This window comes from Ursus americanus, chromosome 16 (assembly GCF_024610735.1).
Source record: "Ursus americanus isolate L20-20 chromosome 16, mUrsAme1.1.p, whole genome shotgun sequence".
In the NCBI taxonomy this organism is placed as follows: domain Eukaryota; kingdom Metazoa; phylum Chordata; class Mammalia; order Carnivora; family Ursidae; genus Ursus; species Ursus americanus.
This window is the reverse complement of record NC_142142.1, coordinates 8,503,931-8,516,828: the sequence shown is the minus strand read 5'-3', so window position 1 is coordinate 8,516,828 and position 12,898 is coordinate 8,503,931. Positions and strand designations below refer to the sequence as shown.

General features: G+C 60.6%; 1 protein-coding gene across 1 annotated transcript in view; it reads right to left on the bottom strand.

The window, feature by feature from the left end:
* Window positions 1–738: 738 nt before the first annotated feature.
* ARHGEF17 (Rho guanine nucleotide exchange factor 17) overlaps window positions 739–12,898 on the bottom strand; it is a 57,840-nt gene continuing 45,680 nt past the window's right edge. The window contains exons 4-21 of the mRNA XM_045816329.2: window positions 12,034–12,150; window positions 11,726–11,818; window positions 11,328–11,504; window positions 10,963–11,013; window positions 10,602–10,711; window positions 10,411–10,496; window positions 8,791–8,909; window positions 8,241–8,454; window positions 7,589–7,662; window positions 6,795–6,994; window positions 6,340–6,638; window positions 5,575–5,824; window positions 5,205–5,291; window positions 4,819–4,886; window positions 4,460–4,608; window positions 3,883–4,057; window positions 3,494–3,763; window positions 739–2,598 (exon numbers count right to left, since the gene is read on the bottom strand). Of these exons, the coding sequence (XP_045672285.2) occupies window positions 2,402–2,598; window positions 3,494–3,763; window positions 3,883–4,057; window positions 4,460–4,608; window positions 4,819–4,886; window positions 5,205–5,291; window positions 5,575–5,824; window positions 6,340–6,638; window positions 6,795–6,994; window positions 7,589–7,662; window positions 8,241–8,454; window positions 8,791–8,909; window positions 10,411–10,496; window positions 10,602–10,711; window positions 10,963–11,013; window positions 11,328–11,504; window positions 11,726–11,818; window positions 12,034–12,150 (2,736 nt within the window). The 3' untranslated portion in view covers window positions 739–2,401. The remainder of the gene's footprint in view (window positions 2,599–3,493; window positions 3,764–3,882; window positions 4,058–4,459; window positions 4,609–4,818; window positions 4,887–5,204; window positions 5,292–5,574; window positions 5,825–6,339; window positions 6,639–6,794; window positions 6,995–7,588; window positions 7,663–8,240; window positions 8,455–8,790; window positions 8,910–10,410; window positions 10,497–10,601; window positions 10,712–10,962; window positions 11,014–11,327; window positions 11,505–11,725; window positions 11,819–12,033; window positions 12,151–12,898) is intronic.

The window sequence follows — 12,898 nt, the reverse complement described above, 5'->3', positions numbered from 1 at the left end:
AAGTCAAGATATCTGTTCAGCTTCAAAGCCTGTGTTCTTTCTGCTTTGTTTCACCATAAATTCCACATGAACGCTGCTTTCTGCTCTGGAATGTATGTGTTTACTATCATCCCCTCCTCCCCAGATCTTCCAAGGGAAGCGATGCTGCAGAGAGATGTTCCAAGTGTGTCCCGTGGCCTTGAGGGCCCAGCAGAGCCGAGAAATGTGCATACTAGTCTGCAAAGCATGAGCCTGCACTCCTCCTTCAGCACCCGATTTGTGTGAAGTGTTCACGACTTAGGTTGAAAAATATTCCAACGTGTTCCACAGAGCGGGGGGGGGGGGGGGGGGGGCTGCTCCGCCCTTTACAAGTGGTCGCCATCTTGAGCCCCGTGGGGGTTCCCCGGAGGGAAGGGATCTGCCCTGCGCGGACCGGGGCCCCATGGGTTGAACACCTTTGCATTCTTATGTCTGATTTAATGATGCACCACTTTGGGCCAGAAATCAGACAGACTTGGAGTCTACCCTCGCTCCAAACCTGAAGTCACCTTGGCTTCTGTCAGATTCCCCAGCCTCACATGAGGCTCTGCTGCAGAACACCATTTCCTGCAGGAGCCGACGGTTTCCTGGTTGCCTTGTTTTTCACTTGCTGCCTCTGTCAGCTTCCAGCTCCCAAGCCCCATCCCAGGCCCAGTGACTGGGAAGCTGTGGGGATGTACACTTACTGGGATGTACTGGGAATGTACACTTACACGGACATATAATTATGTATCATGCTTTATATTCACACGCATAATCTGTAAGGGATTCTAACACGTCGCCCTGGTTATAAAGCCATGAACGGGCACGAGGCCTCGTTTTCCTGACGAGACAGCTACAGCCCAGACAGGGGCAGCGACCTGCCCAGGATAACACAGCAAGTAGCGGCCTTGCCATCCCGGCACCCTTCTGGGTCTCTGAGTCCTCCGTTCTGCACAAGTGAGTGCGTGTTGGGAGGCCCATCGGCCGGGGAGCCCTGAGGCTCGTGGCTGGAGGCCACCGTGCCACTGATGGGGACTGGTCATTTGGTGTTTCTATTTATTGACTCTTTAAAATTCATCATCCAAGGAAAGTTAATACATGACTGTTTGGTAGCAAGAGAAACAGAATCTAAGACCACAATGACCCACGCACCCCAAACAAAACCAGAACCGAACAAACCCCATCTGAAACCAGACCTTTGGAGCTGTAGCTGAGGAAGCAAGGGGGCTGGGGGTCAGACTGGCTCCTGCAGTCCAGGGAGCGGGGAAGTGGTTCCCAGTTGAGGAGGCCATGTCCAGCCCCTTAGCTTTGAGCACTCTTCCTGGAGGGGCTGCCCTGGCAGGAAGGGTGTAAGAGAGGGTCTCAATGGTCAGAGTGAGGGGTCTCCCAGGCCCACCCTCCCAAGGTGACCATACGTGCCAGTGCATGAGACACAGGGGCTGGGGGGCAGCTCTGAGAAGAACAAGGGCCTTTCCTAGTCCCTGCTCGGGCCAGGAGAGAGCCTTGTCCAAGTCCCTATCAGTGTTACCAGATGTGGAAACGACTAAAGGCACTGCCAACAAGTTAGGAAATGCCAAGGCCTGGGGAGGTCCCCACACGGGAGTCACTGCGTCCTGCAGTCATCACCTTGTTCTGGGTGACTGAGGGTGCTTGGTCCTTGGCTCTGGAGACTGGAGGGCAGCCCAATCAGGACAAGGCCACGGGAAGCGTATGTTAAGAGGCAATGTTTTAGTGCCCTGAACATGCAGTGTGTGTGTGTGTGTGTGTGTGTGTGTGTGTGTGCGTACGTGCGCACCCATGTGTATGTGCACACATGTGTGCAAGTATGTAACGAGGGGGGATTGGTCCTTCCAGGAAGGCTCGCTTAGGGTCCCAGGGTGGCCCCCAGAGCAGGAATAGGGTCTTTTCCCTTCTGTTACTTCCTCAAATCTCCCCCTGCCCAGGTCATCGCATAAATAAGTGCTTGGGAAGGTACACATCTAAAAAGGAACATAAATACTGTACACGGGAAAGGATTCTGTCCCCAGCCCTCCCCCTGCCCCCAGAAAACCCTCCAAATATTGCACATGGCCCTCCCCAGCCCCATGGGGTCCAGGCCCGGCCGTGTCTTTGGTAGAAGCTCCAGGGACGGAGGTCCTGGGCAGCCCGCGTGCCCCCTGCCCCACCCCCACCATGACCGGCAGCACCGAAGCAGCCAGAGGGTCGGGAGAGGCCTTGGCCCGCTGGCCAGCAGGTGTTCCAGCAGGAATACTTCCGCGGGGATGGGAGGGAGCCCACGCAGGCGCAGGCGTGCCCCGGGTGGGACGCTCCTGGTCAGAGTCTGCTAGGGAGTGTGGGCTAGGAAGAGGCAAGCAGGCTGAGGGCGGGTGGGCAGGCCGGTCCGGGGCCACGGGGGACAGGGTCACACCCTCCATAGGAGGAGGTGGTTTGTGCTGTCGTCTCGGCCCACGGTCTCGCTGCTGCCACCACCCCCACTGCTGAGTCGGAAGTCCTCGTAGCCGTCACCACCACTGATAACGAGCATTTTAGGCCTGGCTGAGGCAGGTCCTCGGTGCCGAGGGGAGTCCCGGTGCTCCAGGGAGGGCAGCTTCTCAGGGCCTGGGGGTGCAGGGAGAGGGTCCATTAGCCGGGGGGGCGGGGGGTGCCTGGTGGCTGTGCTGTCCCCTAAGGGCCTGCACCCCAGAAGATGGGAAGAAAGACGGGCACACTTTCTGTGGGGGGTCCTACTTCCTGTTAGCCAAGAACTTCTTCTTTGGAAAGAAATACCCACTTCCTGGCAGTCACACAACTTCTTACCTCTCTTCTGTATGTTCTAGTCAAGAGTGACATAAGTCCTCAGGGCCACACCTCTCGCTCTCGCTCTCGCTCTCGCACATGTACTGTCCTCCTCCAGCCGCTTCCTGCGTCCAACAGCCCTTTCCCAGCTGGGGAGCTCAGGTCTTCTCTGGGCGCTCCTGCCCGAGGCTTCCCCGCTTCCCATTCCCACAGCCACCTCCTTGTGGGAACGTGGTTTCCTGCCCAAAGCACGCCTTGGCTCACTGTGGCCCTCCTTGACGGCTGCCGTCTCCTAACACGTTTCACTCGCTAATCCTCACAGTCCTCGTCTGGTCTGCCTGCCTTTCTGCGACCTACTTGCGGCCGCTCTGTTTCCCGCGCTGCCCATCGCTTCCTGACGCCTTGCCCTAGACGTCATTTCTGGGCCTCTTTGATCTCCTGCCGTATGCGCGATTCCCTGCAGTGCCACAGTCTAATCCTTAGGTTACAGTTCTTAGAGTTCACTCCTGGCTCCTGTGACACTTCTGGACGAGTTTTACACACGCCCCATTATCCTAGAAGGTGTTACTTTGGGGACTTCAGAGCCTACTTCCTGTCGCATATGCCACTGCCAGCTCTGCACTACTCTCCTTCCCTTTTCAAACCTCTTCTGGCGGGATGGGGGGGATCTTAAACAGAGTCTGGGGCCCCTGGGTGGGGGGAGGATGTGCAAACGCACCCGTGTCCGGGGGAGGTGGTGGGGTCGGGCAGAGCAGGTTAAAGCCATCTGGCAGCTGGACTGCAGCCAAGAAGCGGACGTGGCCCGTGTGTCCCTGGCCTAGGCCGGCGGGGCTAAGGGGCGCTCTCGGGCAGCTGACGGTGCTGGGCGACGTGGGCATGGTGAGCACGACGCCGGCGCTGGTGCCCACCCACAGCAGCTCTTCGCACACCAGCAGCGCCGTGATCCTCAGGCAGGCGGCCTTGTGCTGCCGGATGATGGCGTCCGAGCCTGGGGGCGAGACGGACCAGAGCTGAGGCCGCGTTCGGATCCTGGCCCTGGCTCAGCCTCCTCCACGATGGGGCAGAAGGGCTCCGAGGGAAGGGGCAGTGGTGGACGGAGGTCAGTACCTGCCAGCATCCTGTGCACGGGAGATGTGACGTCTACCTCCGCCAGCTGCTCAAAGGTGTCTGGGTGGTAGAGACACACGTGGGCGCTGCCTTTCAACGTCACCCACACCCCCAGGCTGGAGTCCACCATACAAGCCACGCTGCGGCTGGAATCCTGGCCCACGCAGAACGTGTGCTGGTCGGGGCGGAGGCGGGGGGCAGGTGGAGAGCACAGGGGTGACTGGCAGGCCCGCCTTCCCTGGCCCCTCCCTGCCTCCTGCTCCACCAGCACCTGCCTCACTCCTACAACTCACACCAAACCTCCTCGGTCTACATGACCAACTTATCAAAGCCTGGTTTTACTGAATCCCCCCACTTACTCCTCAGGAATTAAAATGGAGCTGTCTTTCCCCTTGAAACTCAATGATTCTGTGATTGGAGAATATTAGAGCTTGAAGGGTCTTCAGATCAATCATTGGCCTCTCCCTGGACAGATGGCTGTTTTCTTATGGCCCCCATGGTCTCAGCTCCCTCTCTCATGGGCCAGGCTTACCCCAAATCACCAATTCTGTCCCCACTCCCCACCCCCCACCGGTACCTCCAGCTGCAACGTGTCCGGGCTCAGGACAAGGACTCGGTTCTGGCAGCCACACCACAGCCGCCCACCCACAGACACCATCTTGGTGATGGGGCTCCCCTGAGAACCCAGGGTCACTGACTTGAAGTTCTGGGGGTCCCAGAAATGGCCTGGAGTGGGAGCAGGAGAAGGAAAATGGAGCAAACTCAGTCCGGTATTACACCAGAGCCTCGTCCCCACACCCTGAAATGAAATGCTAAAAACCCCATTTGTACATGAGGACACCAAGGCCCAGAGAGGGCCTGAGAGGTGCCCAAAGCCACGTCTCCAGACTCATGGGCCTTGCGGAGAGTTCCAACACCAGCAACGTGGGCACTCACCTGCTTCTCTTTGGTAGACCACAAGTTCTCCATTGGCCAGAGACACAAACACCTGGTTATTCAGATACCTATGCAGGGAAAAGAAGGAGGACTCAGGGGCTTCAGGAGGCCAGAGGAGGTCACCTGAGGCCAAGGGAGTCATAGACAGAATGGCTAGGGTTCCGGAGAGACCGCCCCTCCAGGCGAGGGAGCCTGAGGCTGGGAAGGGGTAGTAACTTGCCCACAGTCACATAGCGTATGAGAGGCACAGCTAGCCTAGGGTGAGGCCTCTGGCCTCCAGCCTCCACAGAAAGGAGGGGCCGGCAGAGCAGGGAGACCTGGGTGAACAGAAGGCGGCCTGCACGTGCAGAAGGGTCTGGAGCAGGAGGACTACCCAAGGGCCTTACACGATGCAGGTCACAGAGGCCGTGTGCTGGAGTTTCATGCTGTTCCTGCGGTCGCGGATGCTGTCGGAGGACTGGTACACGTGCACGCTGTGGATCAGGGGTGCGCGCCTGGGACCAGTGCTTGCGTACCCCGGCCCCTGAAGTCAGCCCTCCCCCTCTGCCTCCACCACCCTCTCCCCCCTGCCAGGTGCCGGCCCAAGGTCCTGAGATCCCACAGCCTCCCTGTGGGCTTCAGGCCCCCTGGCAGCCCTGGCTGGCAGTACTCCTGAGGTCTGACCCAAAGCCCTCCTGCTTCTGCTTCAGGATACCGTACGATTTCCCAAGCAGAGAGCTCGGGGTTCTGTGTCCCCAGCCCCTCTCCTGCCCCTACCAGCCATCCTCAGTGCCCAGCCACACAGAGCTCTGGTAGGCCTCGGGGTCAACGCTCAGCAGGTCCTCAAGGCTGCCCCGGGTGAAGGAGCCACGGCTGGAGCGGCGAAGGGCTCTCCCATCCATTGGGCTGGTGCTGCAGGGACCGCCAGGCCCGAAGGAGCCAGAGAGCGGCAGGAAGCCAGGTTCCTGCTCCTCCTCTGAACTGGTCGTCTCTGCCGTGGCCTCCTTGGAGCTCGGGGTCTCCTCATCTGAGGGAGACAAAGGTCTCTACCTCCATTCCCCTCTGCCCGGCCCAAGACCTGATATCTTTCTAGTTGCCGTCTCCCCTCAGTGCTTGCCCCCTGGCCGTGTCCCTCCTGAGGGCCTCCCGCCGCTGTTCTCCTTCCCCGAGGCGTCTGCACAGCTCCGGCCTTGCTACTCTGCTCGTTTAGTGCCACAGGCTCCCGGTCCTGACCTGGCCCACTCGAATCCACCATGTCGTGGACGGGGCATCAACCACCCCACCCCCTCCTCCATCTTCCCTACTTAACCAGGCATTTCAGGGTCTTCAGGATCCGGCCTGACCGGCCCACTGCCCTCTGGGTCGTTGCTGTTACAGCGCCCCTGCCCACCTTGCTGGCTCCCACTGCTCTGTGTGCTGACATTTTGAGACTTGATTCCATGCCTTTGCCGACGCTGGTCCCTCCTCGCCCATCAGTACCTGCTGGGTGCCCCCTCCTCTGTGCAGTCCACCCTGCCTGACAGCCCCAAGCCGGGCACTCACTGCCAAAGCTAGAGGAGATGGTGGACCGGCTGGCTTGGCTCTGCAGGGTTCCCGAGGGGCTGGGTGAAGACTCATCGTCGGAGTCACTGTCAAAGGGCACCAGTTCCGGGCGGGGGTCCCCTTCGGCGGGGCCTGGTGCCATCTCCAGCCCCGAGCCTGCAATGGAGATGTGCAGGCAGGGCTGGGGCCCCGGCTCTGCCAGTGTTGCTGCTTCTTCGTCCGCGGCCTCGACGTCCAGTTCCGGACCGGGGGTCTCCAGTGCCGTCTCTGGGGGACTCCTCAGTGAGGCAGGTCGCTCCCTGTGAGATGTAGGAACGGGGATGAGAGCCGCCAGGAGCCGAGGCTCTGCCCCCGTCGGCCGCAAGCCCACCAGGCCCACCCCACCCAGCAGACACGCCTGCAACCACAGAGGGGTTGGGGCAGGGATCTGTCCCGCCCGCTGTCCCTGGCCTCACCTGTGGCCATGGCGTTGCAGGCCGGGCACGGCACCTATGCAGAGGATGCGGGCGGAGCAGACGGCGATGCAGGCCTCCACGTCGGGCTCGGCACGCAGGCTCAGCAGGCACACCTGGCCCACGTAGCCGTCGCTGTTGCACACCCACACCTCGGGCATGGGCTCGGCGCAGCTACTCTGGGTCGGGGCCGCGCACGAGAACTGCAGAAGGCACCAACGGACAGGGGAAGGTGAACGGAGGTACTGCGGCCAGCGCCCCACGCTCTCCGGCCGGCCCGCGGAACGGAGGCAGGTGGGCCTGCGCGGGTGTGCACGAATTCCTACTACACCCCTCCGTGTACACGTGTACACACACACACACAGCGTGTGCGCCCCTCTGCAGATCAGGGCCGTACCCCTGTGTGATGTCGGTGTCATCCATTCGCATACACGCGTGTGCACGCACATCCACACACACGGAAACCCTAAATACGACCGCGTAGGTGTGCGGTAACAAGTGTGGAAAACAGTGACCTCTGTCCGGATGCACGCAGACTCAGAAACGCGTGTAACTCAGACACCTCACGGGAATCAGACAGCTTTCGTTCACATGCACCCATAGATGTGCGTGGCCACACCCACATGCACGTGACACATGTAGTGTCCACATGTGTGTGCAGAGCTGTACACTCAAGGACACTGGGGGGCAACTGCCATGTTCAAGATAGGTACGTGAGGTTGTACCCAAAACAGAAACACGTGACCACGTGCTGCTCTGAACACGTGCGCCTGCATGACCCAGGCCCCTCCGCGCACCTGCATGCCGCTGCGCGTTTTCATGATGGGGATGGCCTTCAGGAACTCCGGGTCTAGACAGCTTTTGCTGGAGGCTGTAGTGGAGGTGGACAAACAGACACTGCTTAGCACCCACCTCGCCCTTGACCATTTCCCATCCTCCCCTGCTCTTCACCGTCTCTCAAGGGAAAATGAGGTGGCTGTAGGTTATGCCCTGCTTGTCCCTGGCCTCAGTTTTCCCAACCAGACCATACGGGAGGCAGACCCAGGGGTCTCTATCCAGGGATCTTCTGAGCCACAGACACTGATTAATAGCTTTCCCTGCTCTAGGCTTGCTCAGTGTGTGTGTGTGTGTGTGTGTGTGTGTGTGTGTGTGTGCGCATGCGCACGCGTGCGTGGCGGGGGGCAGGGAGGAGGGTCCTGGCTTCCTCTCCCACAGTAGCGCCCCTGCCCTAAGCTCATCCTTTTCATCCACTGGATCCCTGCCGGCGAGGCCCTGGGGAAGTCCCGTGTTTCTCCGTAGGAGTCTCAGTCCACCCTCCCACTAGCAGGGACTGCAGCACAGGACACGGCGGTCTCGGGATTTCTGGCTCCTGATCTCACAGACCGCGGCATGGTGCTGCCCGGTGCCTGGAGGCACTGGAAGGAGGACACCAGCATGGGTCTGGCTTACCCAGCTTCCTCTTGGCCTCATCAAAGGCCTGCTCAAAGCCAAGGCGGGCGTCGGGGTGAGGGAACTCGAAGATGAAGGAGTCCGTGCCCTCAGGCCTCGTGGTGCACAGCTCCAGCTTGGTAGGGGGGAAGGAAAGCGCGTAGCACAGTGCCTGCTTCTCCGACAGGTCCCGGTGCATGGCGGCTGAGAGGTCCCGCAGCGCTTCATCCAGGCTCTGCTGGGAGGAGGACCCAGGCCTCAGGCCCTGACGGCTCCCCACAGCCTGCTCCTGCCCTGAGAATGCAAGTGGGGACCTGCCTCTCCCCACCTACCCCCAGACACGACGGGCCCTCTCTCCTCCCTCAGCTGGGGACAGAGCTGTGTCTCCACCCTCAGGCCTGGAACACATCACTTCCCTCAGCTGCGGTGAGGCTGTATTTCCCCTTCCAATAAGTGACAGAGAGGAGTGACCTCTCCCTCAGGCAAATGAAAAGGCTGCTCTCTCTCCGTCGGATAGGGTCTGGGAGGCCCCACCGCCCCGTTCCCCCAGCCTCAGGCAGAGGGCACAGACCTGGTGGGGGAAACCAAGGCTCTCAGAGAGCTTGCTCATCTGGCCCAGGGTGGTCAGGTCCTCGTCTAGGCGGCTGATAGCCTTCTGGATATTCTCCCGATTGGTGGCTTGAGATGCCCCTGGTGGGGACAGAGGAAGGCCATGGGCAGATACAGAGGAGACAAGGTCAGGCTTGGACAGACATTCTTCCCTCACAGTCTGCAGCTCAGCCAAGAGCTCATCAACCCCCAGACCCGAGGAACAAAGTGACAGATAGGCAGCTGGCAGAGAAACACCAGGCCTGGGAACAGGAGAAGGGCCTCCTGATTCAGAGCCACTTGGCACAGGGTGCTGGTCCCTTGGAGAGCCCCGTGGCCGAGCACAAAGAATAAACAGCAGGGGCTCTGCAGCTCCTGCAAGCTCCCGCTGACAGGGGAGTCAGCCGGGCAGCCAGAGCCTCAGGCGGTCGAATCTGCTGACCACGGGACTCAATCCCCCGACAAAGGAGGGAAAATGAGCTGATGCTCTGGATTTCTCTCGTCCTATCCCATACCTGACCACAGCCAAGTAGCTGGCCCCACAAGCCAGCTCAGCATCCCCCCCCCCCCCCCAGCGCTGTCTGGGACCAGGAACCCACCAATGGGCAGAGTAGACAGCAATGGAATGTACCAGAAAAGCTAAGGCTTGGGTCTCCTACTCCTTCTGAAGGACACTGTCCCCCCACAACCCTCACTGTCTGGGCAGTCCTGGCTTCTTCCTTTGACCCCGTCCCACTCTGACCACACTTGATTAGACCAGCAATAGACACCCAACCTAAAGGTAGTCATTTTATCGACTGGCCTGTGCTCCAGTGAGAGGAGACAAACTGCACCAATCACCAGCTGGCATTCCTACACGGGGCCCATGTGAGGCAGGCCTGGGTTTGCCCTGGGGGCCGCTGCAGCTAGGGACAGAGTCCGGACCTGAACTGCCTGCCACCCCAGAGGTGCCCACACCACCACCCCAGACCAACCGGCCCCCTCAGAAAGGTCAACTTCGGATCCTGGAGCAGCTAGGGAGAAAGGCCACGATGCAGAACAGGCCATGCTGGATCACAGGAGTTGGAAGGAAGGAGGAAGCAGAGAAAGCTGAGAGCAGCGAGAACGGGCAGACGCACAGAGACAGACACACAGACACACCCAGCAGGAAGAGCAGCTCTTGGAAACCGCCTCAGCTCCTGACAGCCTCAGCCCCAAACAACACGGGATCCTTCCAGCCAGCCTTTTGCTTGGACTGACTTGAGTCTCTGCTCCCGAGGAGCAAAACTGCTGGACCGGAGCAGTGTGTCATCGTCTAATTGGACGCTGGTGCAGTGGTCAGTGGCTAGTGGCGGCTGTGTCTGCGCCCCCCGCACCGCGCCAGCCTAGGTGAGGTCCCTGCCGGTCAGAAGGTGGCCTGTGTGCACAGGTCCCAGTGCGGCTCTGCGGCAGGGACAGCGATCCTGCATGCCACCCCCTCATACTGGCTGGGAAAGTGAGGCCCCAAAGCAGAGAAGCAGATGGATACAGGCAGCCAGCCTGGCCGCAGCTCAAACCCTCCAGGGGGGTCTCTGAGAGGCGGGCCCGGCCACCAGAAGCCCCAGGAGGGCCCAGGCCAGCCCACCTTTGATGATGTCCGCGTCCCCCAGCGGCAGTTTCCATAGCAGCTTGTACTTGCTGGCCGTGTCGATGACGCTGGCTGCCGTGTACCTGCGGGGAGCCACGGGCGTGCTCTGGCCAGGCTGGGGCAGTGGGGCCCAGGGGGCCCGGCTGTCCCTCCCAGGGCCCAAGCCCAGCCCCGCACCAGCCACTCACAGGCTCATGGAGCTGCGCCGCAGGGAGCCGGACTTCCTCTTGAGGGTCGTACAGACGACCAGGTCCGTGAACAGGAAGAGGGATCGGTCCTTCTTACCCCCGACGGCCTTCTGTGGAGCCCCAGGCAGGACTCAGGCCCAGAGGCCCACCCTCCTGCCCACCGTGCCCAAGGGGACAGCCAGGCCCAGAGAGGGGTGAGGGCTCTGCCCCAGATGCCCAGAGGCAGAGGCCGAGTTGGGACTCGACCCGGGACTCCTGTTGTGGGGAAGAGCAGGGAGGCCCAAGGGCAGCAGGTATGAGCAGAAGTGTGAACAAAGTGGGGAGATGGGAACAGGTGGGTAAACAACGGGACGCTTCTTACCACTTCGATGACCATCTCCTGCCTTAGGAACCGCCGCAGAGGGGCTTGGAGCTGTGGGCCAGGAGAGACAAAACACCGTGGAGGCCGATTATGAATCCCGCCCCCTCCCCAGGCCCCAGAGACCCCTTGGCCCCACTCCATGGCCAGGCCAGTAGAAGCAGCATCCCCTCCGTCTTCCAGGCCGCGGGACATGTGGCCAGAGACAGACAGGGAGGAGGACACGGACGTGGACGGGGACGGGTGGGAGTGCTGGCAGGCGTGGACGCACGCGCCGCAGACGCTGCCGTGGAGGTGGGTGTGACGGTGGTGGCAGGTGGCCGCACGTGCAAACAGAGGCGTGGCTGGCGCGGGGGGTGGGCACTCACATCCTCCATGCCCTCGATGTGGGCCTCAATCTCCTGCAGCACACGGGCGTGCCGCTCGGCCTCCTCGGCGCTCCGCACACCCTTGTTGATGCGCTCAGCCACCTGCTTGATGTTCCGCTGAGCGTCCAGAAGGAGTGGGTGGTCTGGGTGGTCCTCAGGCGTGTGCTTCAGGAGGTCCTGGGGTAGAAATGGGGATAAGACCGCTGCTCATTAGCTGCCCCCTTGCAGGCCCTGGGGCCCCACACTGACGGCTGGAACAGGAGGGACTATAGGGAGACTCCAGAGAGCACTTCTTTTCCTACCCAACCCCTGGGGACTCTGATGTCAGGCTCGACCAAGTAGTGCCTCACAGCTCCCCCGAATCCTCACGTGCCTTCCAGCCTTGCCCCCCTGCCCACCTTCACCAGAAGCTCATAGCGTGGGATCCGCTGCACGGGCTTGATCATGAGGTCGGATAGCGCCTGCTTCTCCTTGTTCTCACGCATGCTTTGCTGAAGCCGGAAACAAGGTAGATGGGCACCCATGTGAGGAATGTCATGCAAAGAAGGGACTGTCCAGGGACAGGTCCCCAGCCAGTCCAGCCCAGCCCAAGGGCAAAGACTGAACCGTAGGCCAAGGCTGTGGTGCCCAGTGTGGGAGCTCTTGCCCCTCCCAAAGCTGGCCCAAGGTGAGGGTCCCGTCCATCCCCCTGAGCTACCCACAGTACCTCCAAGAACTTGAGAAAGGCAGGCCTCGCCTCCTTGGCCACACGCACGGCATCCTTCGCATTGAGAAAGTTATCAATGTAGGCAGAATAGATGTTGACCAGGACGTCCTTGGAGAACTGTGGGTGAAGAGGCAGGTTGGGGACCTTCAAGATGTCCCTTACTCCACCTCACCCTGTCCTGCTTTCCAATGATTCACAAGTCCACACCCTTTCCCTCCAACTGGACATGATATGGTCCCTAAGGGATGGGGCATGTGCTCCCGTGTCGTGTATACAGGTATGTGTGACCGGGTGAGCAGGTGTGTGCCTGTGCACCCCCCCCCCCACGTATCTTACCTACGGTTTGCGTGTACATGGACATACACATGCCCAGACGTGTCCTGTAGATCGGGCTCTCCCATTTCCAACTGGGCATTTCCATCCCTTGGTCTCTAACCCCACTATGTCCAGCCAGGCAGGTCTCCTTCCTCTTAGAGACAGACTCATTCCCGCCGCTTGGCCTTTGCTCATGTAATTCTCTCCACCAGAATGCCCTTACTGCATCCACATCTCACCCACCCTCGGGGCTAAAGTCCAACTGTGCCTTCTCCAGGAAGCACTCCCTGCCCTGATCCGCGCGGGACAAGCCTCCCCTCTGCAAGGAGATAGGGATGCCCATCCTGTCCAGTAAAATCCCGCTCAGTGGGGGCACGCAGCTGGTGGCTGATCCCCTATGGCCCCCTGACGGCTGGGCTACAAGTGAAAGTTCTTGGTCAGAAGCCCTGGCCGGGAGTTGGGACACCCTGGTTCCTGTGTCAGCTGCACCCCGGATGACTAGGTGACCTGGGGTGGTGTTTGTTTCTGGCCCCTCTCGGCCCACAAGCCC